The sequence below is a fragment of the Strix aluco genome, chromosome 19 (assembly GCF_031877795.1).
Source record: "Strix aluco isolate bStrAlu1 chromosome 19, bStrAlu1.hap1, whole genome shotgun sequence".
Lineage (NCBI taxonomy): Eukaryota > Metazoa > Chordata > Aves > Strigiformes > Strigidae > Strix > Strix aluco.
Window position 1 is genome coordinate 14,902,007 of NC_133949.1, and position 25,217 is coordinate 14,927,223.

General features: G+C 48.4%; 1 protein-coding gene across 3 annotated transcripts; it reads right to left on the bottom strand.

Moving 5' to 3' along the window:
• Positions 1–4,592: 4,592 nt before the first annotated feature.
• Positions 4,593–24,432, bottom strand: HEATR6 (HEAT repeat containing 6). Of its 3 annotated transcripts, none has more exons than XM_074844989.1 (20): positions 24,308–24,432; positions 21,385–21,492; positions 20,829–20,969; positions 19,720–19,835; positions 17,986–18,100; positions 17,641–17,742; positions 17,081–17,218; positions 15,657–15,949; positions 15,076–15,253; positions 14,558–14,764; positions 13,902–14,001; positions 13,317–13,675; positions 12,281–12,403; positions 11,623–11,709; positions 10,502–10,636; positions 9,187–9,309; positions 8,027–8,151; positions 7,238–7,334; positions 6,590–6,794; positions 4,593–5,614 (listed from the first exon to the last, which is right to left on the bottom strand). In XM_074844989.1, exons 3-20 carry the CDS (start codon positions 20,964–20,966, stop codon positions 5,064–5,066), a joined length of 3,192 nt encoding a protein of 1,063 aa, XP_074701090.1. In that variant the 5' UTR covers positions 20,967–20,969; positions 21,385–21,492; positions 24,308–24,432; the 3' UTR covers positions 4,593–5,063. The 3 variants fall into 3 exon arrangements, with proteins under 3 accessions (XP_074701090.1, XP_074701089.1, XP_074701091.1); XM_074844988.1 differs by lacking the exon at positions 24,308–24,432 and adding an exon at positions 22,919–23,124; XM_074844990.1 differs by lacking the exons at positions 19,720–19,835; positions 21,385–21,492; positions 24,308–24,432 and having other exon boundaries at positions 20,829–20,966.
• Between the last annotated feature and the right edge of the window lie 785 nt (positions 24,433–25,217).

Below are 25,217 nucleotides of genomic sequence, written 5' to 3' on the forward strand. Positions count from 1 at the left end.
GGGCCATCCATCAGCGACGACCCCGGTGCTGCCCCGAGGAGGAGTGACGGGAGGTTGAAGCAGGGCAGAGGGGAGAAAAGGAAAACAGACAGGATAAAAATCACCGAATTAGCGGGTCCGAGGGAGGGACGGCATGCGAGATAGCGTGGAGCCATTTTTTACGGGAGAGACAGCAGGCATGAACTGAGGATCAGCCTCTTCCCTCTGACCCTGCCACTGGAAGTCACCCCTGCCCTCGCCACCCCATTGCTCACGGACCCACGTCGTTACTGCCACCGGACCCCCGGCCCTGCTGCTGCCACCCCCACCACCCTGGTGCCACGGCAGGGCCGGGTGAGAAGTCCCCCTTCCCCTCGCTCTGGGGAGGTGGGCAGCAGCAAGGCCCCACGCAGGCGGGGTCCCCGGGGGTGCACAGAGCACCCAAGGGGCACCGCAGCCCTCCCAGGCCCCCGCCGAGCCGGGGCGATAGTGATCGGTTCGGTTTATTATACGGAGAAACACGCCTGCGCCCGAGTGCCGGCGCCCCGCTCGGGTCACGCTGCGTCCCGGCGTGGGCTGTGGGTGCTGCGGCCTCGAGGGAACCTCCGGTGGGTGACACCCACGCTCTGCAAGGGGGACCCCCACGGTCCCTGCAAGGGGCACCCCCACGGCCACTGTGCACCCTGCAAGGGGCACCCCCGCGCAAGGGGATGCGCACCGGCAGCCGCCCGTGGCCGTCACGCGTGGGGAGCCCGCGGCACCGGGACGGAGCTCGGCGGTGGCCGGGGACGTGGTGCCACCTCGTGGTCCGGTGGCCGGAGCTGCTCCCGGGGCTACCGGCCCCTACTCGCCCTCGGGGCTACCGGCCCGCTGCCGTCTCCAGCCCAGCGGCGGCTGCATCTGGATGCTGGGAGTGCGAGAGCCACAAGGCAGCAGGTGAATTATTGTCTTTGCTCCGAGTCCGTAACGAGAGAGATACTGGGGAAAGAAAAAAAAAAAAGAAGGAAAAAAGGAAAAAAGGAAAGGAGGGAAGAGGGAAGAGGGAAGAGGGAAGAGGGAAGAGGGAAGAGGGAAGAGGGAAGAGGGAAGAGGGAAGAGGGAAGAGGGAAGAGGGAAGAGGGAAGAGGGAAGAGGGAAGAGGGAAGAGGGAAGAGGGAAGAGGGAAGAGGGAAGAGGGAAGAGGGAAGAGGGAAGAGGGAAGAGGGAAGAGGGAAGAGGGAAGAGGGAAGAGGGAAGAGGGAAGAGGGAAGAGGGAAGAGGGAAGAGGGAAGAGGGAAGAGGGAAGAGGGAAGAGGGAAGAGGGAAGAGGGAAGAGGGAAGAAAAATCAGTCTGTGAAGGCAAGGGGAGATGTGTAACAGTGCCCACAGCTGCTGCGACCCAGGTCCGGTGCCATCGGTGCAGAGTTTTGCTCAGCCAAAGCAATTGCTTCAGTTCACCAAGACATCACCACACACGCCGGCGCGTCGCTGCCGCAAGAGGCCACGCAGCCTCTCGGGCATCGCGCTGCCTATTTACTGATCCAGGTAACGCAGTTACACAAAAAGGGCTTTACAACCCAAGCTGCAACCTGAGCTTTGAACAGGCCCACCACCACGGGCAGCCCCCGGGAAACCCACGGGGCCACAGGTGGGCACAAGCACCGCGGAAACGCTCCCCGCCGGGGCTCGGCCGCAGGAGACGTCCCCGTGCTGGGACCGTGCTGGCCAGGCACTAAAACCCTTTTGTTTTCACCCACCCAGTGACCCCGCGCGGAAGAACGGGCGGATTGTCTTTCAAACGGAGCCGATGTGGAGCTTGAATGTCCCTTGCCACCTTGGCTATAAATCATCCTGCATGTGATAAGGTAATTACCTTCTCCTTGAAACTATTCATAGGAAAACCTATAAAGCGCTTGGCTTGTAAACACAACAATAAAGAGGCAGGACAATAAAAACTTGGCTGGGGTGGGGAAGGTGCTGCTTTTCACCAGCCCCAAGCACCTCGTGTTTTGCCGGTCCCCAGCCGAGGGTGGAAGCTGCATCAGCCCCTGCTGCTCTTGCAGGCAGCGAGCAGATGGGCAGCACAGGGCACACGTGGCCCACGCTGCTTCATCCAGCACCAAAACCGAGCATCTGACACTAAAAGGACACAAAAAATCATCACTGACCTTAGCAACAGGCAGGAGAACCAAGCCCAGCACTGCTCCAGCACCCTCAGGGCTACACCCAGGTACAACCACCAGCAGCACAAATAGCCTGTGGGGCAGGGGCCAGGCACAGCTGACCCCCATGAGTGACCCTGGTCCCCACCCAGCAGCTTTTTAGTTGTTACCCAATTAGGTCTGAATGTCGTGTTTGGCCAGCAATGCCCATGGGCTGGCAGGAGGTGAGGGGGGCAGGGGCGATGGGGTGTTTGTCTCATCTTTGGGAGATGCTGGATGAAGTTCCACCAGCCAGAGTGAAAACCAGCTCCTGCCTCTCTGCTCTCCCCTGGGCACACCCTGGTTTCTCCCCAGAGGGTCCGCTAAGGGTGTCCAGAAGCTGGGGATCCACTGGCATTGCTGTAAGACCCATTTTACATTCCCCTCTTTGCAGGCAGGTTTGTGGTGAGGGCAGGGGGTGAGACCACAAAATCCGACTCTACCCAAACGCATGTTTCAGCGCTTGTTGCTGTAACGTGGTGATGGGTCAAGTTGATGCTGGGCACTCCTAGTCTGGGGAAAACAGCTAAAGAGAGCGGCTAAGGATGGGCACAACCAAAACCCAGCCCCTAACCCTAACCTGAGGTTCAGCTCCTTTACAGATGAACCCTCTTGCACTCAGACACGCTGCCTTGCGTCTGGTCTTGAGGGAGAGAGTGGCCAGATGTTGAGGAACAGGCTCAGCAGAGCAGAAGGTGCTGAACCCCTTCTGCTCCAACATCTGGGAACGAGCTGGGCTCTTCGTTAAACAAATACACACAGATTCTCACACAGAGAAAACCGCGTATGACGCCTTCAGCCAAGGCTACCTAGAAACTACTTTTGCTCCCAAACATAAAAGATATTCTTCTCTTTCTGAGAAAAGTTGCAGGTCCCTCAAAATGGGTTGAAATACTGGATGTGGTTATTTAGAGAACTTCATACACTGAGCAGGCAGGCTCCTGCGGGCAGGCTACCATGCTCAGTGGGGACACTCGTTTCTTTTTCATACAGCCGCTCAAGCTCTCAGTTTGTCTTTATCACTCACTGGCTTAATGCTGCTCAGAGAACAACTCCGCATTTCCTCAAAAGCCTTTGGATGTTCAAGAGCCAGGTGAGACTTCACAGAAATTTTTATTGAAACCAAAGAGGTTGGCTACATGCTGTTGGGAATGGCAGCAGCTCCCATCCGCCTCTTAGGGTGCATAAAATCAGCGATTTCTCCGTTCAGAACACCCTGATGGGGGATGTGGGCTGCTGGAGCAGACACTCAGCATGGTAGACCTGGCCATGTGCTGGATACCGAGCCCCACAGCTGCCTCCCCACCTGTATTTCAGCTGGTACAGCACGTGGGCAGCTCTGGAGATGTCAGCAAACCTGGGCAAGAAATCCAGGCAGGGTCGTGCTGGCAGTGGTGATGGGACAGATTTCTTCTGGAGGCAGAATACAGCTGGGAAACGCAGGTTTGTCTGAGGTGGTGGAAGCTCCAAGATGGCTACAGGTCCAATCGCAGCAGCCAAAGAGGGAGAAAAGGAGCAAGTGGCAGCTTAGGGGGAAATCTGTAACTTGGAGCGTAGCCAGGGGTGCTCCTGAGCAGGATGGGGCCCAGCAGTGATGCTCAGCTCTGCCCTTCTCCTCCTCAGCCTCCAGCCCAGGCCCCATCACAAAAACTAAAGAGTCTTCCAGCTCAGCCAAGCAAAGATCCATTTTTTTTATGGAAGCAAACCAGTATTTTTCTCCAAATGAGCTTTACTTTGTAGCTTTAAGCAACACTGAAGCCTTCTGAGCACGCAGCCAGGCCCCAGCGTCCACCAGCAGGAAAAGTTGCTCCTGGCAGGAGAAAATCCAGGGAAAAGGGCTCCATCACGCTGTCGGGGTTTGGGTTACTCACACTACTCGACCCCCACTGAAACCAGCGGCAAGGATGGAAAAAACAAAGCAAATTTTGTATCGCAAAGGGCTTTTATGACAGTCAGGGCTTGCACTGAGCTCTGCTCAAACATCCAGGGGAGCAGGCGCTTCGCTCCCAAAGACCAGCTCCTTCCTGGAGGCGTCGATTTGTCCCCGGCGCCGCGGGAGCTCAGCCCTCGGCCGGCTCTCAGCGCAGTAAGCACGCAGCAACCAGGGCGAGCACCGGCAGCACGGGAAGGGGACGGAACTTCAGAAACAGCAACAAGCCCACGGGCGGTTTGGAATGTCGCTGCGCCTCCCACAGAAAGGTGACAGAGGCCCAGGGGTAGCACTGCTTGAAGAGTCAAAATTCCAGCCTCAGAGTCTCTACTTGGGATTTGCTGGCTTAGGCAGCACGGTACCATCACCTGGGAACCAGGAATGTTGAGGTTTTGGAAGATGGGCTGAGTGAGGGCAGCGGGGAGGCGCAGGCCAGCTGTAAGACACCAGGAGTGGGGACAGGTAAAGGCAGCGGGTGTTTGCTCTACGCTATTATTCAAATATTGGCATATTTGACTTTATTGCAGGAACACAAGAGTGACAACATTTGCAGCACTCAGAAAAACAGAATTCTTTCAGACCCCTCCTTTACAAACAGGGTTTTGAATACAGCAGCAATAGTAACAAAATGCTTTTAGATAAGCTGAGAGAAGAGGCTGTTTTTATAAAACACACAAAGATGGAAAAGGCATTTGTTTTCCAACTGGTAATGCTGTAACAGTTAAGTGTACAAACAAAACCAAGGGAGGACAACTTAAGACTTCACTCAACACAAGAATAAAAAACACTTTAAAAAATTAAGTTCTACAGATCTTCTCATCAGGCGTTATGAATGATTTCAGTAAGTTTGAAATAAATTGTTTAATACCAACAACAGGAAACTTCTCTTCTGGAGGCCCTGTGGAGGTGAAAGCAGCGTGTTTCTTCTCTGTGCCCTGAAGTGTAAGTTACTGGTCACCAGCAGGTGTTTCTTTCTAAGCCTCTGTTAGTCCAGTGGCATTGGCATGGTTTGCCAAGACACCTTCCAGATAAAGAGCCACTCTGACCCTGGCTTTGCCCTCCTGCTGTTTCTCGATCCCACGGAGATGTTCGATAGCTCCTTTCAACGCCCTCTCCCTCTCGCACAAGTCCGTGTGCACTCCCGCTTCGTTTTCTTCAACTCCAGCTTTCAGGTATTGCAAGACGTGGGATCCGATCGCATCCCCGTTTTCTGCGATGGTTTCCCGAAGGACTGGCAGGTCTGTGCTCTTTGCCAGACTCAACAGATGAAGCAGAGCCTGGCAGATCTGCGTCCTGAGGCTGGCACTGTACTTGAATTCCAGAAAGTCCTCGGTGTCTTCGCTCTTCTGCAGCGCTACCACCAAGGCGCTCCAGATTTGGCAGAACTGCTCGGTGGAGCCGTAGCATTCCCTCTTGCTAGGGATGGAGAGGGCCATGGCTGATTTGATTCGGACTTTAAAATTCTTGCAGGACTTCACTACTGAGGAAAGGGCTCTATAAGCTTGCGTGGTCCAAGGAGCCTCTCCTAAAAAAACCCCAGACACCAAAGCCCCCTTTTCAGTCAGTCAAAATATACAAAACCCTAAATGTATCTCCTAAATATTTAATGGGTTTACATTTAGTGTATTTATTCTGGTCTAAATGAGAAAATCAGGGGTTATGAAATGAAAATTTAATTTAAAAATTAATCTTCTGAAGCTTTGTAAGAGGAAAAGTGACATTTTGCATCTATTCACAGCTATAATCCCATCCTCACGCTCTTTTCTAACATGACAGATCCAACTGAATACAGCACAGTGATGTTCGGATTAGCATTCATAGAATCACAGACTGGTTTGGGTCAGAAGGGACCTTACAGTCCATCCAGTCCCACCCCCCTGCCCTGGGCAGGGACACCTGCCACTAGCCCAGGTTGCCCAAAGCCCTGTCCAACCTGGCCTTGAACCCTTCCAGGGAGGGGGCAGCCACAGCTTCTCTGGGCAACCTGTGCCAGGGCCTCACCCCCCTCACAGGGAAGAATTTCTGCCTTAGATCTCACCTAAATCTGCCCTCTGTCAGTTTAAACCCATTCCCCCTCATCCTATCCCTACACCCCCAATCAAGAGTCCCTCCCCCCTTTCCTGTAGCCCCTTTCAGTCCTCGGAGGCCACTCTAAGGTCTCCCCAGCGCCTTCTCTTCTCCAGCTGAACACCCCAACTCTGTCAGCCTGTCCTCACAGGGGGGTGCTCCAGCACCCCGAGCATCTTCGTGGCCTCCTCTGGCCCCACTCAAGCAGGTCCGTGTCCTTCTGATGTTGATGCCCCCAGAGCTGGACCCAGCATTGCAGGTATTCACAGGATCTGAGCCTATTTCATGGGCAAGAGTTCTCAGAAAGCCAGGGCAGCAAGATCCAGCTCAGTTTGCTTTCTCCCCTCTTCCCCAGCACACTGGTAACAGAGACCTTCTTATCAAAACCACAACCTGCTGTGCAAATCCAAAGCCAGTGGGACAAGTTACTCACCGAGAGGCAAGGCAGGGTTCTTAAATACATTCCCCAGCGCGTAACAAGCATTCCAGCGCACTTTCATAGTGGCCTCACTCTGAACAGTAGAAATAAGGGCCTGAAGAGACTCCTCGATGGCTTCCCTAAACCTGGGGTTTGCAATGTGACACGGTTGAAGGAAATGAAGCACGTTCCCAAGGGCCCGGACTGCATTACTCTTTACCTGGAACACACAAACACAAAAAAACCCCAACATTCTGGCTTTCAGCTTGTAGGCAAAGCTTTTGTCAAGCCTGCTATGAAATCATGCTCAGAGCCAACAAGGAGCCCATCTGGAACCAGACCCCTGTCTTATCAGATGGTAACTTCCTCAACGCCACCACAAAGATCATCCTCTGCAAATGGTTACCCTGGGCAAAAAAGAAGAAACAAACCCAAAAAAACCCACCCCCACACTATGGAAAAGTGCAGTCAAATGCCCTGCAGGTCAAACACCACGGGAAACCTCCAAACACCAGCTCTCGAGGCAGGTTGCTGAGCTGCAGCTCCCCGTCCATTGGGGCAAAGCTCCTCGAAGTAACTGGTGTCTTTTTTCCTTTTTTCAAAATAAAAATGCAAGAGTTAACTACACTACACTAACCCCACCCTTCTTCCCCTCAGTCATACCTTGTCTCTGTCCTTGGATGCTTCAGTCGCAGACCGTAACATTTTCAACAGCAGGAGATCAGAAAATTCCTCTTGAAAACTTTGTCCCATCGTTTCCCTAGTAGAAGAATCACACGGGAAAGGCCGGCTCAGCTGATCCATCCCCAAAGATGAGACACAATCCTTTACAAAGGCGTAGGAACAACCTTCACTCTTGAGAAGGCTAATATGTAAGGCAGACCTCACTACATGTGACCACTATGTTTATTAATTTAAAACCAAACTATCAATGCAAGAAAGCTGGTTAGCAATGCATTAAGTCTGTAATAAAAAACAGAGGGCAATGAATTGCTCAGAGACAATTCTGTGGCAGGAATATATGATAACTATTTCTCCTGTTAAAAATGTAACAGTAGGTTAGACTTCTTTCACTCCTTGGCTTGAGGAAGTGTTAGATATTTATTAATTTTACTTCTGTGTTACGCTGAAAGTGAAGTAACCAGGGAACATGCAATTGCACAGAGCGACATACAAGAAACAGAAAACTGGGAAGAAAACTTGGAATATACTCCAGAACTAATGATTAGAAAGACCTAAACCCAGTTTAGTAGAACACAATCCCAGATGGATACAAGATACTTATAATACAGTGTCATACGCTGGTAGACACACAGGCTGAAGAGTGGTTAAAAAGAAGCATCCAAGCCAAATTTTTGCTTTTTGCTACTAAGTAGATCAGTAGGCTCTGTCTGACGCTACGGGAACACGGGCAGGGAGAGGCGTTCTGCCGGCCAGGGCGCGCTTACGTACATGTTGATGATCAGAGTGTCTGTGAGATTGCCCAGGGACCAAGCTGCTTTGGCACGGACGTTCGGAGACTTGTCATGGAGGGAGTTCAGAATGGCGTTTGCTGTGTCTGCCACAAACATCACGTCCTGTACAAGTAAAAACTGCTGCGAAGTTAGAAAGTTTTCAAAAATGCAGGTGATTTCCTTTGGAACATAGGCATCCTGGCCGTTCTAGGGAAAATGATACCTGCACAGAGACCAGCTCTATTCATACACTCTTCTTTTTTAGGTGACAACTTTGAACGTGTTTATGGTGCTCTCTGTACAGCTTTGTTTGATCTTTAATTAACAGTCTAAGTCTGCATGCTGACCAAGTTCACCACTCTCTTGGGTAGCTGTTGCTGAAAGGTTTCAATGTTTTTAAGGTTTCAATGTATTGAATTTCATTGGTGCTTTAGTTACTTTGGATTTTAACATGATTACCTGGACTGCCAATCTTATACTCATCAAATCTCACTCTTAATTGCTTCTCCAAGCTCCCTGTTGAACTGCCTATCTCAGGGTCTCTTCTATGGCACATTACACTTCATTCTCATTCCCTTGCCTATGGTAAAGGATTTTTCTTTCAAAATATTTTGGAATCAAATCTCAACATCAGCTACTGCATAATTTTTTTTATTACAATTGCTCATTTAAGGCCACATTGCAAAAACTACAGAGTCTTCCAGCTCAGCCAAGCGAAGATCAATTTTTTTATGGAAACAAAACAGCATTTTTCTCCAAATAAGTTTTACTTCATAGTTTTAAGCAAAACTGAAGCCTCCAAATTAAAAACTTGTTAAACAGAGCACTGTGCAGCTGTTCCCTCCTTCCCAGCTCTACCTCCCCTCTTGCAGCTCCTTCATGCCAGCCCAGCCTTTCCCACCTCCGTCCCCAAGAGCTCGGGGAAGACCCTGACCTCCCTCCTTTTGCTCCCACTCACGAGGCACTCTGCCTTCTGCTTCATCTCACTTAAAACTGCACTGCTTCTCTTCACCACACAAAAGGCAAGAGCAGGTCTGGAGACAGTAAGGAAAAGTAAGGAAGGCCAATTCATTCCAAAAGAACTCATGTCCCACATCTTATGGATCATCAAGCCCATTATAGAACGGTTCAAAATAAGAAAAACGAGCCAGTTCCGACCTGCCGAAGGCAAGAGAAGAGGATGTAGACTCCAAGGGCACGTGCGGCAGCAGCTTTTACCAGCGGGTTCTCACTGTGGTTCAGGCCAAGCAGCAGAGTGACACACAGTATCTGCTGCTCATTCTGCAACGATAAACAGTCATGGCAGTGGAGGGGAACTGAAAAGATCTCTGTCCCACAAAGACAGACAACTGACAAATGCTCTGAAAGACCCTAATAAGAGGAATCTATAGAAGCTACCATTCAGAGCGTGCTCTTTTCTTTAAAGTAAACTGACTGGCATTTCGGGATGCCACACAGGAAATGGGAATGCTTCCAGCAAACACAATCTTGTTGCTGTTAAATAAGACCACAAAGGAACCCAGAATATTAACTACCATCCAAACGCAGAAGGCGTGGCCCATCAGAGGTAAAACAGATTGGATCGGTTGATTTTTCCTGTCTTACTTCACTCTTTCCCCTTCATTAACAAGGACAGTCAGGCAGATTAAGTTCACCCTGGACAGATTGTCAGTTTACCAACCCATGACAAACATCTTTGTTTCATCAGAGCAAAGGGTCAGAATGGGCACCGACTTGACCCCACAGGGCCAGAGGGACAGGAGAGCGCACGGGATCAAAGTACAGGGTGATGAAGTACACGTTGTACTTGGAGAAACCAGAGGGAGAATTCCAGAGATACTGCTGCACTAGCAATTCCTGGGCAAATGAGATCTGGCAGAGTATTCCCATCAAGAAGGGCACAGTGACACAAAAGGAGCTGCACAATGCCGTGGTGATACACTGCCAAGGCTTTCATGTTTAAAAGCATATTTTATGTTGCAAAAAGGAGAGTAAGGCCAACACATTTATTTGCTTCTGCCAGGGCAATCAGCGCAGTTTGGTGTTTTAAAAGCCAGCCAAAAGAAAAAAACATGCATGCAAATCGGTGAACAACGTCAGTCCATGGCTGTTGGCTCAGCTGTCTCTTCAAAGACTTAACCAGCAAAATAACAACCCTTCACCCCTCCCTCATGCAATGAAATTCTTGCCCTCCATCTCCCGGGCATCATTGCCAAGGCTGAGTATTCATGGCAGGGCCAAACAGCTTCTGTGACCCACAGTTTAATTGTTTTGACAGACTAATTACTCCCAACATTGCCTTTTCCAGTCTTCAATAGTCACAACCTGTTCAGAATGTAAAAAAAAATAATTCTGGAAGGTTTCTCTACCCTCTTCTTATAAGTTTTTAAAGGCTTTACACTGCTGTAACCTGGTAGACACGAACAAAGCCTCACTAGGTAAAAATGGAGCACTTCAGGGTGTCCTCCCTTACCTGCAGGTTGCTGAAAGCTTCTGGCAAGATAGAGGACAGGGCATCACAGGCGCTCGTCTGCAGAGTCGCATGTGGAGAGTTCTGGAGAGTGCCAGGTAAAGGGCCATTTAACATCATAGTCCAGAAAGTCACAACCTACAGAAGAAGCAGCCAGGTTTACCTATTTAAACTCAGCAGTTATGCCTAAATTCTAAAATAGATCATCTTTTCCTACGATCATCTTTAAGACATACTTATGGCAGGTAGCATAGTCACACATGAAAGGGATTACAACTGCTGGGAAGCCTGAAAGACTCAGCGTTCAGAAACATTTGAAAGACATTTTAGTACTGCTATCAAGTACTTATTCACTGAGTTCTGTTTGTTTCCTTCTCAAGGCCACATACAGTCAGATTAGATTGCATTAGGTAGAATTACAATTCCACTCTTGAATCCACACAGCTGGGTATTTTCATTTGCCTGACAATTTACATTCATATCAAGTAACAGGAACCTGGTGCTACCGGACACACTTCCTATCTTGTAGGGTCACTGGTGACTGTACGCCAAGGAAATTTTTAATTTGTCTTCTGTTCACAGAAGCAAAACTTAGAGGCCTACGTTACTTCTAGAATGCCAGTTCCTCAGCTTCCACAAACTTATCCAACAAACAGCCTCATATGATGAATTCTCCTGAAATCACGTACATTATGGTTCTGGCCACTCTCTCTGCACTTGTGAGCAGCCAGAGCACGTAGGCTGGCTCTTGTACTGACACAAATTCACCAAAACTCTAAAAGTGTACGTCTAGGTTTTATGCAGCAGTAATGATGCATGCAAAGTCGGGGCTGTTCTTCCAGCTTTCTGACTTACAGCAGGTAGGAACAGGAGGGATGAGGAAAGGCAAAAAGGCAGTGTTAACATCATGTAAAAGAAAAAAAAAAAAACCCAACCAACACGCTTGCCTACAGACAAAAACAAATGCCAAAATAATGCAGGACGCCTACAAAAATTGTACCCATCAGCTGCAGGGTACTGAGTCCCCTTCTGCCTGATTTATCTGTATCCGTGCCGGTGACTTTGCAGAGTTGGAGAAAGGCAGCTCAGTGAAGTGGAATCTCAGAGGGAGCCCACACACTTACCACGCTGACAGGTACTCTCTGATCAGGGGCAACGGCTGAATCAGGTTTGTACTGCTGCAGCACACCTGTGCCCAGCTCCTCCAGAAGCTGCAAGGAAACAAAAAGCAAGTAGGTCTATATCAGGGATGACTCAAGTACCATGGATCTATAGCAACCTTGACCTAGGACTATACTTACTTACCCAGGGAACAAAAATAAAGTTTCAGTATTGGTTTGGAGTCTATTCCATCCCTGCTAGTGAAAAAATTAGAGGAAAAGCCTTTTTTACATAAAGTCCCCAGCTAGAACAACATAACAAATTGCCATGCAAAGAGGAAATCTCTCCAATTTTTGGGTAACAGACTACAGTTCCTGCACCAGCTGATGCTAAATCAGGGAAGGGCCAGTGTTATAGTCCTTGCATTTCCCAAGCTTTCTGGTGACTCAGCAGAGCAACAAAATTCTGCCAAAAATTCAAGACAGGAAGCAGAAGGTGCATTTCTCAAAGCATCAGGGTACTGCATTTCCCAAAGAGCTAGAGCAGGCACCAGCTCTTTACAGAGATGCACACACGGAGATGCTCCGAATATTCACCACTGCTCATCTGTATATGCAAAGCACACTAATAGGTAAAATTGACTTTTACTACAACAATGTTGATGTTTCCTCATGCTCTTACTTTGGCTCCATGAAGCTGGATGGATGGATCCATTTCTTCCATGCACCTGCAAGCCACTTCTCCAAGTTCTAGGAAATAGCTCTGGGCCATAGAGAAATAACCTTTTACAAGAAGAGCCAACACCTAAACACAAATAAAAAAAAAAAATCCATTCAGTATTTTTTCCTTCTATTAAACTAAAATACTCCAAATACACACAGAGAGAACATTAATGGGCTAATCAACACTGGGACCATATCCTAAACTCTGATGTAACAGATACACCTTGCAGCACAACTTCTAGAATACTACAGCTAATTAAAAACCTCTCTATTCCATTATCTTGTTCAAAAAAGGGCCACAAAAGCACTATCGGGTAGCAACACAATTAATTATTTACTGTGAGGTCTGCTGTAGCTAAAAAATGAAGCAAGAGTGCCTGTAAGAGCAACACATTCTGTACCTCCTGTGATACTGCTTCTGTGTTCCGTGAAGCTGGATTTAGTATTCATTGCTGCAGAAAAAGAGTGAGACTTCTTGGGATGCACATTACAAAATCTTACTATTTTCTGTGGTTACACGAAGGAAAACAAGGCCAAGTCTCAACATTCACAAGTACTCCTTTAGTCGTATCAGCACCACTCCATCGTTCCTCGCAGACTGTTCTTTGACTGCAAAGTTCTTCCCCACTCTATTCGAGCAAAACTTTAATTTAGATTCCGTATGGAGGAGTTTGCGTGAGGAAGACTCACAGCCTTCATCGGATGCCAACACACAACCAAATAATATTTAAAAATAATGAAGGTAACAAACACCACAGGCATACAAACTTGCTGCAGCAGGTTTACTATGGGATGGTTATGCTGTGGTCATAGGCACAGAATCAAAATGTTACTGCTCTTTTGGTCACAGCAGCTCAGACATGCTGCACTAAACACATTCGCCTAAATCTCCCTGCAAGAGCGACCCACGGCTGGGGCTTGGCTGACATTTGATAATTTGGCAATTTGATACTGTACCAAGCTGTTCATTGCACAATCTAGCTGTTCATCCCCACCTGTAAGGATTCCAGTCGAAGGGGACACGGTTCATAAACGCTGGAAAACGCTGGAAAGTTGGCATCGCTGTCAGAACAGGAATCCTCTCTGGGAAGAATGATGATGGAAACGCAGAGACGGAGAAGCCAGCACGGTTCGGAAGACGTACATCCTGCTGCTTTATCTGGAGGCTCCCCTTCTGAGGGGAGTGCTTTTCTCCACTGCTCAGAAGAATTAAAACGGTGAGGGGTTGCGCTACCACTATTATTTAGCCCTGAAGAACTGGGCTGTTGCAAGAGTAACTGCACCTCTGGTAAAGGTGCTTGGACAGATACTATAGCCCCTAATAACGTGAGACTAGAAACTCGAACATTAACATCTGCAAGAAAGAACAGGGCGGGGGAAGAAAAAGCCAGTCTGTTAGTATTGCACACGTCAGCATCATTCTTCAGCAGTTTCCAGACAAGACAGATCACAACAGATAATTCAACAGCAATACATGTGTTTATGTATTTATGAAGCACAGCGGGGGAAAAAAAATCCACAACTGTTCTGTAATAAGTCATGCTGAATTAAGATATAACACATACAAACAGAATGCAAACCTTTGTGAGAAATGTACGGCTTTATCTGGTTCCAAACTCTGGTCAGCAACCCAGGTTTTAAACGGCTGTACGGCGCGTTTGAAACCAAATTCGCAAGGCACTGAAACACACAAAAGAACATACATGGAGCGGTCCTTACAGTGTCAGCCTGGCCTCCAACTGTTTTTACATTTGCAATTTAGGTCATTTAGACAGCTAATTATCTGAGGGCACCTGAAAACAAATGCCCCAATTATCTGCTGTTTGAAAACTGATTACAAACTTGGCTCCTAAGAACAAGTATTTAACTACTGTGACCTGGCATAAAGACCAAGGAATTTCAATGGCCCATAGAAAGCTTTTTTTACCAATTTGGATTCCAGTTTTAAAGCCAATGTGAGTCTTCAGAATCATTTCATAGCTTCATTCAGCTCCAAAAAGACTACACAAAAGAAATGCAGGAACAAGAGAACTGTGCTGAAGAGAAAAGAAACCCCAGGACTCCGCAGGAAGCCTCAGTCAGTGAAGCCTTGTGAGATGACAACAGCCTGTTTCCCACCACCACCACCTCAGTCCTCAACACCTACAATAACTTCTGTGCAATCTTTTTTCAAGGCTTAATCTAGAGACAAATATCATCTCTTGGGCAGCATTTGAAACATTTACAGTACAGTTACCTTAATTATTTGTGTCAGTGTTTGAGAAGAGGATTCTGCCACCAGGGCTAGCAGCAGGCAGCGGTGCAGCTCCCGGATGCTCGAAGCAATAGTTACAGAGAAGGGAGTAAAAGCTCTCTTGTGATCGTTTGCGTCTTCAGCAACAGAAAGAAATTGCTTAGAACCTTCCAGGATGGCCGAGAGAACTTGAAGAGCACAGGCACGGGTCTGAAATGATAAAACATTTCTGTTACCCACTTTTAACATCTCCTTCGAGCTGATGGAGAACTTCCAAATTTATGAAAGTCTCTTTCTCCAGCAAGAGAAAATTCCGCTCCAACGATCTTTTCTCACAACTTTAAGCAGTATACAACCGATCCTTTGTTTCCTTAACCAGTACATCCTCTTTTATTTCCTGCAGTACAGTGACCAAGTGACACCGATACAGTAGCCAAAGTACTTACTGAAGGCCAGAGAAGACAACTCTTAAGATTAACATGGGAAAAATACAATGCTTTTTCTACTCAGAACTGCCTCACCTTTGGCGAAGGGTCCTTTAAAGCAATAGTCATCAAGGACACTGACTGGGGGCTGCCAATACCAGGTGCATCAGGAACAAACGCAGACCAGTAGCCGTAAAGAACTCTTTTTTCTATTGATTTTATAGCAGAGAGGAAACAGGCTAGAGCCCCTTGACGAACGTTGGCTTGATAAGATCTTAAAAACAAACAAGAAGATTAATGAAACAGCAGCAGTGAAAAGTAACGGACTTAACCTCTTTCACTTATATTAGTGGCTAGCTGTGAGAAGAAATTTCTTAGACCAAGACCAGGAAGAGGAAGAGAAAGAGCAAATGTACTTTCAAACCAATACAAATGACTGCCTTACAATTTTCTTGTATCACCACATAAATCAAAAGGGAAAGCGATTTCCTCAACAGTTTTGATTAAGAACAAAGCACTAGGATCCTGTGGCAGTGTAAGAGTCTGCACACAGGTAAAATTTGTGCCAGATCTACAGGAACAAAAGGCATGCTTTAACACGACACGTGAGCTTAAACTGCTGGGAACAACAGTACGCTCTGCTACCGCGCTTTATGTTTTATGTGGACAACAATCACCTCATTTTGCTCTGTATTCCACCTTCAGCATCTGAATATTCCGACTCGCTGCTGCTGATTCTTTTCCAATTAGTATAATGTGAGGACAAGGGATCCTTTCCAGCAGGCACGTACGCAACATCCGATGCGCGAGTCTGAGGATCTGAACAAGGGCTGTTCTGCACATCCTCCAAGTGTAACTTCAGCATGTCTGCTCCAAGCACTGGTTCATTTCCCGCATCACCCAACTCCTCTCTTCCTTCTTCTGCAAACTCTCCCTTCTTTTGTTTCCCTTTGGACTTCTTTCTTCGGTTCTAAGACAAAAACAGATATTATTTTTTTTTAATCTTTTGAAATAATATCTAGAAAGATGTGTAAACATTTTATAGTTGTGAATCTAAGGGGAAAAGGTCTCATCTGAAAACAAAACTCATTGCTAATCCAGAATAAAAGCAGAGTTTCATATAATAAGTCACGCCCTCTGACATCAACATCAAATTATACAAGTTTCTAAATGAGTTTTTAGATGAGATTTAGTTTAACCAAGAGTCATCACAGCTAGCTAGCACCTTCTGATGCAACAATACTGCACATAAGTGCAATTATATGTATGTGCAATACTGAACATACAGAAACAATCACTGCTTTAATATCTCAGAGTCTGCAAACTCTGCTTATTAGTAGCAACAGTAACATCAGTACAGTAACACCTCAGTGTAAGTCAGCAGTCTATATCTGAATAGCTGCAAAAATTAAGCTTTGGCCTCTTCAGCAGTAAAGCAAAAGATTTCCAAGAAAACTTCTAGTTAAAAATCATATTTCACACAGACGTGATTAAAGAGGAAGAACAGTAAATACTTCTGTGGTTCTTTTAGATTTACAGTAGGTATTTAACATCTAAAAAGAAACAAGTCAACATGACTATACAACTTTATTTTCTCTAATGTCTTTCAGATAATCGGTAATCCAAAATGTTTACAGGGTTAAAAAATAACCTGTAGAAGGATTAAGCAGAACAGATGGGGGAGGGGGGAGGAATCAATCTCTAGATGAACTTGACTTCCCCAAGAAAGAGTCAAACAATTGCGCAAGTGTTAGGAGAGAAAATGTAACTTATAAAATAAAAAGCTTTGGCTATTCTGCACGCACCAATCCCACATCTGCAGGCCAAGAATTCTTGGCTATAGATGAGTAACTGACGGACACAGCTTAACTCAGGAAAACCAATCTCTGCAGAGCCGCCTGTTCTCGTCGTGAGTTTACAAAGCAATTTTACTCACTGCAGAGATTTATAATCAATACCTTTAAAGCAAAGAACGTGAAATGGATCACACACTCCGAACACAAAGAGCCTGCTGGCCACCGACACCACGTCAGGTAACGTACAACCACAACAAACACGCGCACAACGAGCGTGCGGGAGAAGCAGTGTTGTTTCAGCTCACCCCTGTCTGCTTAAAGGTGGCCGGTTCCGACTGTTCCTGTTTGACAGGCGACCTCTTATCATACTGTGGTAGCGGAGCTGGGTACAAGGCTGCGGGCATTTCTATGCTCAGTCCTGGCAGTCCGTGAAACATACATTTCTGGAACAGTAACAAAACCATTAGCATTCCTTCCCTTTTTGACAAACCAAGATTTACCGTACATTTACTCAGTTGTTCAGCAATTTTCAGTCGGGTTTGTGATCCCTCCCCCAGGTCTTGCCTCTCCCCGTGCTACGTAACAGCTATGTAACACCTGAAATTCAACTATACCTAGAAGGATTTTAATAGATCCAAACAAATGAGCCTCCCGTCCTTCTCTCACATTCTTCTGTGGGCAGTGCAGTTAAGATGCTGTGAAAGAAACTCAATGACTTTTTCTTTATACCTCACACTACATTTCCCCCCACGCTCAGGCTTCTCTGCTCCCTCTTTCTCTTATTCTACTGTTTCCCACTTAACAAGCATCTGGAACACGCACCCTCCAGTGCTGCCTCTTTCTCAAGATGGATTGAAGTGTTTACCTTTAATACTGCAAGAAGAGATCCAATTTGGTCAGTTTGCATTAGTTTCATCTTCCCACCATTGAGAAGTGACTGGATACCTTTCAGTGCATTTTGCAGTAACTGAAAACCAAAACACAGAATTACTTACTTTTCCCTCCCAAAAAACTGAAGGTTCACATCTTTCAAGCAACCTTCTAGGCAGTTATGGTTTTGCTCAGTATAATTACTGGGACAGTTACTTACACTTATTAAAAAAAATCAGACTATTTAGGCAAAATCTCAGTTGACAACATTCCAAATTCCAACATTCCAGCAGCACAATCTCCTAATTAGAGTATTCTAGACAATTAGACTCACACTTACCATGCAAAAAGTGATGTCATCTACATCAGAGGTTTTTGAGGACTGCAGAACACTAAGAAAAGTTTGAAAACAGACACTTCTGTAGGACTCATCCAAATATGGCTGTCCAGGCACACTAGAATTAAAGGAGGACACAACAAATGGTCAGTTTACAGCCCATCCCACAGCTTTATAAAGTTACACAAACGCAGATCCAAGCCCTCAGCTAAGCTGAAGAGCACAGCCCCAGGACAGACGGCTCTTTGAAAGGGATCCACTATAAAAACCAAAACGAAACCTTCCGCACAAAGAACTACTACAATCACAGTGTGCCTTACACCTACTCTGCTTCTGAGGCCGCCTTCTCAATTACAGTGACTCTCCAAGCACAACTTAACAAACTGTCATGCTTATAAATGCTTTTCAGGCAAAATTTGCCATTGAAAAGGGCCTAGAATGACTTTTGCCATTTCCCCAGTTTCTGTGAAGTCTGGGCAACCTTACTGCACTGAAGCATTTTAATACCCACTTGACTTACTGCATGGAGAGGGCAACTGCATCACTTCATCTTTGCTACCTTGAGTACCATTTAGTAAGAGCTGGCCATTGTTGCAGCAGATTTAGTCATTAAATAAATTCTTTTATAATGGATTCCTAAGTACCTGCTTCCAACACATTTAATTACTTCAAGCCATCAACACGTTTGATAATACTCACAGGATGACTCTGATATTACAAGTGATTTTCCTGAAATTAGCGTCAGAGAATAGTTGAGGTTGGAAGGGATCTCTGGAGATCACCTAGTCCAACCCCTTTGCTTGAAGTAGGGTCAACCAAAGCAAGTTGCCCAGGACTGTGTCCAGTTGGGTTTTGAATATCTCCACGGCTGGAGACTCCACAGCCTCTCTGTGCAACTGGTTCCAGTGTTCAATAATCCTTCTTTATTTTTATTTTTCTTATGCTTAATCAGATTTTCCTGTATTTCAGTTTGTGCCTATTGCCTCTCGTCCTTTCACTGGGTACCACTGAGAATAGTCTGGATCTTTTTCATTCCCTGCCATTCAGGTAAGATCCTCACTGAGCCTCCTCTTCTCCAGGCTAAACAATCCCAGCTCTCCACACAGAAAAATCATTGTGCCCTAAATTGCCAGATGTTGCATTTATTTATTAAGTAGTTCTTCAGACTTCATCTATAAGTGCTGAAATTCCAAGCTTTTGCATTTCTTTTTAATGAAAAACAAGGGGAACTATTAACCAAACAACCCTTTACAGCAAGTCCAAGTATCTACTGCTTTTATTAATTCCTTGCTTGCCTACAGAGTCTGGTTAGTCAAAATTCTTCCCACAGAGCAGCTAATGAAGATTTGGTGTTGCTGTGGCATCAGCAGATTTACATGTGGAATGAAAAAACGGATGAATTGCAAAAGAATAACTGACAATCACTACAAAAACTTGTAGCTGTCCACTTCTTATGCAAAATTAACCCAAAGAATCACTGCAGGGACCAGACAGCACAACACTTTTTCTTTTCTTCCCTAAACTAATCTCTGCAACATTATTTGTGGAAGAATGAGAGTTCATGGTTTTATTCACAGTATCTTGGGGGACTAAAGTTTTACACTTCAAATTCATGCATATACACCTTACTGGTCCTGAATTTGCCGTTCCTAGCACCAACAGAGCAGACCAGCTGTCCGTGCTGTCAGATGTATGTCTGAAGCATCCACTCCACCACCTGAAAAGGCTTGTACACACCTGAGACACAGGTTTGCCATGCTGCGTACCGCTGCCCTCCTGAGCTCCACGTCTGGCTGAGCAGAGTCACTGAACTGCACCAAGAGCCCAGCCTGGCCCAGCAAATCCGGCAGATACTAAAACAAACCACCAAAAGTCATTAGGGGTCAGCACTCTTCCCTCAGCCTCCTGGTTCTTCTGTTTGGTAACTAAACATATTTATGCTGCAAAAAAAGATTTGTCAGCTGCAATTTCAGATTCCACAGACAGACTATGTTTATAAAAAATGGCATGAAAATACTAACTTCCAAAGTTCTCTTATTTTGTACTGAAAAAGTCTCAAGTGTGAGCATAGTTCAGACTGAGTCCCAGCTTATGCTTCCTTCCCAGACACAAAGCTACGTTAGTAACAACTTCTGTACCAAACTGCTGCAGTTCTACAGGCTGCAAACCCACGCAAGCTGGCAGCTCCAAACTGCTAGCATCACCATGCTGCGCTTCAGCCCAACAGCAGAAACTGCTCTGCAAGCTGCCAAGAGCTGGTGACAAGCAGCAGAATTCAACATATCAAACACTACCAGTCACACTGCAGCAACAAGGAGCTTCGTACAAACCTCAGGATTGATACCTGATAGTCTCCACTGAAACGGCTTGGAGCCCACCACACACTAAAGACCTGATCTGGTTACAAGGTAAATTTCAGGATCCTCAATGGAGCCTGCTGAGTAACGCGAAATTTGAAGCTCCCCACGTTCTTCCTGCCTGATACGGAGGCATACCAGGGTGGTTAGTCTGCAGACTAAGTCTGGTGCCCTTCTTTAATACCATACCTTTGGCTCATGCTCAAGGGTAAAAGGTCCCTACAGCTGCAGCCTGCAAGTATTTGGCATGGGAAGAATCTTGTTATCTCTTGATTATTAGTATACACGTCTATCACACCTGAAATTCAACTTTTCCATAAATATCAGTCACTATTTAAATGGGATCTAATCTTAACATGAAAGGTAAGGCAATTTGAGAACACGACACGGTTTTATTCTTTCTTTTGGGAAAAAAATATAAAAGGAACTAGAAACAGCAAAAGGGTGCAAATATTTTTGTGGTTACTTTCTCTTAGCTTGTAAACTCACTTTCTGACATTTAGGTCCATTATTGTAAACAAGAGCTGCTAAGGCTTGCAGAATTTCAACATGTGTCCAAGAGCTGCACTGCTTAAGAGCAGAGATGCAGTAGGAGAGAAGAAAATTCAAGTTCTGTTCATCAACCATCACCTGTTGTAACAGAAAAGGATTGTGGTCAAGAAAACATCATTGTGTACTGCTGGAGTCAATATACGCAGATATATTGGATACAGACTCAGGTGATCTGGCTGTTAAAATTACACACAGTCACAGAATCAGCTGACAATTAAGAAGTGGATAAATCAACACAAGCATCCTACAGCCAAGAGTATTTCTGACTGGCTGAGAGCTGTTTTTACATGAGGAACCAGGCTAGAGTCACAGACCAGAACCTCAACTAAGAATAAATAGTGAAATATATAAAGAATAAAAAGTGAAAATCCAAGAAACTCGGCATGAAAGCCAGCTCTGTAGCCCCATAAAGATACAGAAGGCCTCCCTGGCTCAGTGGGGGACCAGGTAGTCAGCACAGAGGGAAAGGAGGACAAAGCCAAACTTCTCGTACCTGAAATCTGTTAAGTAAGTGATGGATAAGCTGACAAACTTTGCTGACAAGATGTTCCTGATCAAGGTGAACCAGCTGACAGGCTTGGACAAGCAGAGCACAAACATCCTGGAAAAGAAAGCCTTGGTTTATTATTTAGAGACTACAAAGCTAGGGTGGAAACCACATCATCAGCTAAGACTTTGATCAGACAACCAGATCTGCGTGTGGATAGCACTAACATCAACACACACGGATAATGTAACAAAAGGAATGAAACGCCAGCTAGTGAGCTTCCCCTCAGTTACCCACAGACCTCCATCCCCATGCAGGGATATGCTGACACGGATTCAAATTGCAGGAGCGCTGCTCAAACAATACCACTTAAACACTGGAGCAAAATCAAAGCCAATAATAATGGCAAAAGAAAAATACAAAGTTAGACCAAGGAACGGAAGGGGGAAGAAAGGAGCATTGTCCAAAAAAGTAATTTAATTCCAAAGTGCAAAGTAAGCCTACTCAGGAAATAAAATGAAGAAAAATTGGTAAATCAGCACTTTTCATAGAATCACGGAGTGGTTTGGGTCAGAACAGACCTTGAAGATCATCCAGTCCCACTCCCCTGCCCTGGGCAGGGACACCTGCCACTAGCCCAGGTTGCCCAAAGCCCCGTCCAACCTGGCCTTGGACCCTTCCAGGGAGGGGGCAGCCACAGCTTCTCTGGGCAACCTGTGCCAGGGCCTCACCACCCTCACAGGGAAGAATTTCTGCCTTAGATCTAATCTAAATCTCCCCTCTTTCAGTTTAAAACCATCACCCCTCATCCTATCCCTATTCCCCTGATAAAAAGTCCCTCTCCCCTTTTCTGTAGCCCCTTTCAGTCCTGGGAGGCCGCTCTGAGGTCTCTCTTTACCATGTAATAACGAAGGACAGTGTGTTCCCAGTGAAGCAGTGTCAATCCTGCAGAACTACAGCACTCAGCTTTGACCGACTCAAGACTTGAAAGTTTTTAATTGTTTGAGCAACAGACTATGGAAAACTGCTGAGCCCTGGTGCCTATAGTCCCACCCACTGGTGTCACCCGCCATCGCCACCAGCGCTCCCGCCCTCCCGCCACTGGGCCACGCAGGCTTTCGGCACATGGCAGCAGAGCTCACGGGTCACCCGAAGGGGTGGGGAAGGGAACCGGGCGGCGAGTGAAAGCAGGAGGGAACGTAGTCGTGGGGAGGAGAAAACCCACGGCCTGCAGCGAGCTGGCTGTGGGCGCAGGGCCGCTGCGTGGAGGCACCGGGCGAGACGGCTGCGGGCGCTCCCACGCGAGGCTGCGCACACCCGTGGGGGGCCACACCCGGGAAGGCGCCTGCGCACCCACCTTTAGGGGCGCGCACACGCGCGTCCCCCGCGCAGGTGGGCGACAGCCCCGCCTCAGCGTGCGCTCTCCTGCGTGACGCCACTCCCGTGACGCGCCTTCTCCTCCCCCCCGAGCGTGCACAGCCCCACGCGTGTGCGCGCCCGGGCGGGGGCCCGTGCCCCGGCCCACCCATCCCCGCCGTACCTGAGGGCTGGGCCCGGCCGCCGGCGCCGGCCCGCAGCTCTCCGAGATGAGCTGGTCGAAGAGCAGGTGGAGCTCGGTGCGGCGGCTGCCGTCGGGCCGCTCCGCGCCGGGCTGCGGCCGCAGGGCGCCCAGCCGCGCCAGGTAACGGCGGAAAGAGCCGCCCGGCTCCGGCTCCTCCGGCCCCGCCACCGCCGCCATCTTCCGCCTTCCCGGCAGCGGCGCTATGGCAACGGGGAGCACTTCCGGGTCGGGGGCGGGGCCGCGGGGCCGCTGAGGGCGCGGGCGCGGCTGAGGGGCGAGAGGGGGGCCGGGCCGGGGAGTCCCCACACGGCGCCGCTGGGGACCGGCTGTCACCTCGGAGGAGGCTGAATAAGCGAAGGGAGAGCCCCGGGGCCGGCGGCGGGCCCGGCAGTACCGGCGGCCCCGCTGGGGGCCCACCAAAGGGCTGTGGGCCTGGGTGTGCATCCAGCAGTCATGGGGCCGGCAGCCGTGGCACCCTCACAGTTGGGTCACCCTCACAGTTGGGTCACCCTCACTGCCGTGCCACCCCCTCCCAGCTATGTCACCCTCGCAGATGTGCTGTACTCACAGCCGTGCCACACTCACAGCCACGTCACCCTTGCAGCCACGTCACCCTCGCAGTCGTGTCACCCTCACAGCCGTGCCACACTCACAGCCATCATGCTCACAGCCGTGTCACCCTCACAGCCGTGTCACCCTCACAGCCATGTCACCCTCGCAGCCATGCCACGCTCACAGCTGTGCCACCCTCACAGCCATGTCACCCTCACAGCCGTGCCGCGCTCCCGCAGCGCTCAGCCCCGGCAGGAAGCAGAACTCGTGGCTGCGGGGCGGCGGGAGCAGCACAAACACCTGCCCCGCGCAGTGACCCCGGCTCCGGGTCTCGCCACCTCCCGACCCGAGGCCAGGCCCCGGGTGATGCCGAGCGCGTCCCGGGGCGGGCGCGGTGCCGGTGGCCGGGGAGGGCCGCGGTAGGTGGCACTGCCCGTCCGTGTTTGTGACCGCAAGGCCCGGAGCCATCCCCACTGCAGCCTGGTGATCCCCGGCTGGGGGGAAGCGCTGGGCCTGGCCTTGCTGCGCAGCCACCCGCCGAGCTGCCCAGGGGAGCGCCAAGGGGGGACCCTGCAGATTTTAACCATCGCAGACACTCAACGTTTCTTTAAAACCAACAGCGAGCAATCAACATAACCTGAAATAAGAGCACGGTCCAGGGCTGCAGAACTGTAACAGGTTGCTCCTGCCCACACCCGTTGCCCCGTCCCAGACCTGTCCGTACCTGCTTTAGGCACAGACACGGGATGTAACAGAGTTCAGCCCTGGGGACACAAGGGGCTGGCGGTTGGGAAGAGAATTTGATCTGCAACTCACCCGGAATTAATTTGTTGCTGATGGGTAACATCAGATGAACTGACGGTCTCCTGCCATTTCCTTGTGAATAGGATCCCAGGAGAGGGGCCAAGGACTGAAAGGCCCCAGTTGATGGGGAAATACACTTGAACGGGCCAAGCCAGGCGTTACTGCACAGCGACAGCTGCCGACACGGGGATCTGCCCCACCCAGGAAGGAACAGGAGGGCTGCAGGTCAGGGCACGGTCCCCTCTCCTTCCATGTCACAACCAGGCCAAGCCCAGGTTTGGTTCCTCACTCAAGAGACTGTCTGACCTCTGTTTTACCTCGCTTAACCTTCATTTCCTTATCAGACTGAGCACCTCGAGTAAGAAAAGTACGTGCTGTGCCACCACTGCTGTCGCCTTGGCTTTCTTCTTTGCCCTGGGCTGTCTGGTTATGGCTAATTGCTCTGCTTCTTACCTTTATCATTCCATTTATTCTTTATTATATTTGTTCCCCAAAAGTCCCTAACAGGCCTCCGAGGCAGGCATGGTGAAACAAGTAGCAGAGACAGCCTCAAGCAGTACCACATATTAATATTGTGCAAGGATGATTTTAGGGAGCTCTTTGCCTTCCCAGCCCAGCCATCGCTCCGGGGAGAGCAGCTGTTTGATACCCTGTAAGTGCTCTGGGGAATGGTAAAAAAGAAAAGCATGTGGCCACCTTCATTGTGGCAGAGCCTTGGTGCGAGGGTCTTTATCGTGGTCAGTAGAAACGCACGTGTGGTTTTGGTGGGAAAGCTCCTCGAGTGGGTGGGTGAGCGCTGCCTGGGAGTCACACGCTCCCGTGCAGGGGTTTACAGTGTCTGGGGACGGGCTCAGGTGGAGCTGCGCTGGGTTTGGAAGCCAAGAATGTCAGTGTTGTCTTCCCAACTGCTCTGCCTGGCTTA

Excerpts from the sequence above, each read along its gene's own strand:
- HEATR6 (XM_074844988.1), bottom strand. The coding sequence starts at position 23,116 with ATGGCGGCGGTGGCGGGGCCGGAGGAGCCGGAGCCGGGCGGCTCTTTC. Across the intron at positions 12,404-13,316 it reads TTCGACTGGAATCCTTACAG|GTGTTGGCTCTTCTTGTAAA; the intron begins GTGGGGATGAAC and ends ATTTGTGTTTAG. Across the intron at positions 5,615-6,589 it reads GAACCCTGCCTTGCCTCTCG|GAGAGGCTCCTTGGACCACG; the intron begins GTGAGTAACTTG and ends GGGTTTTTTTAG.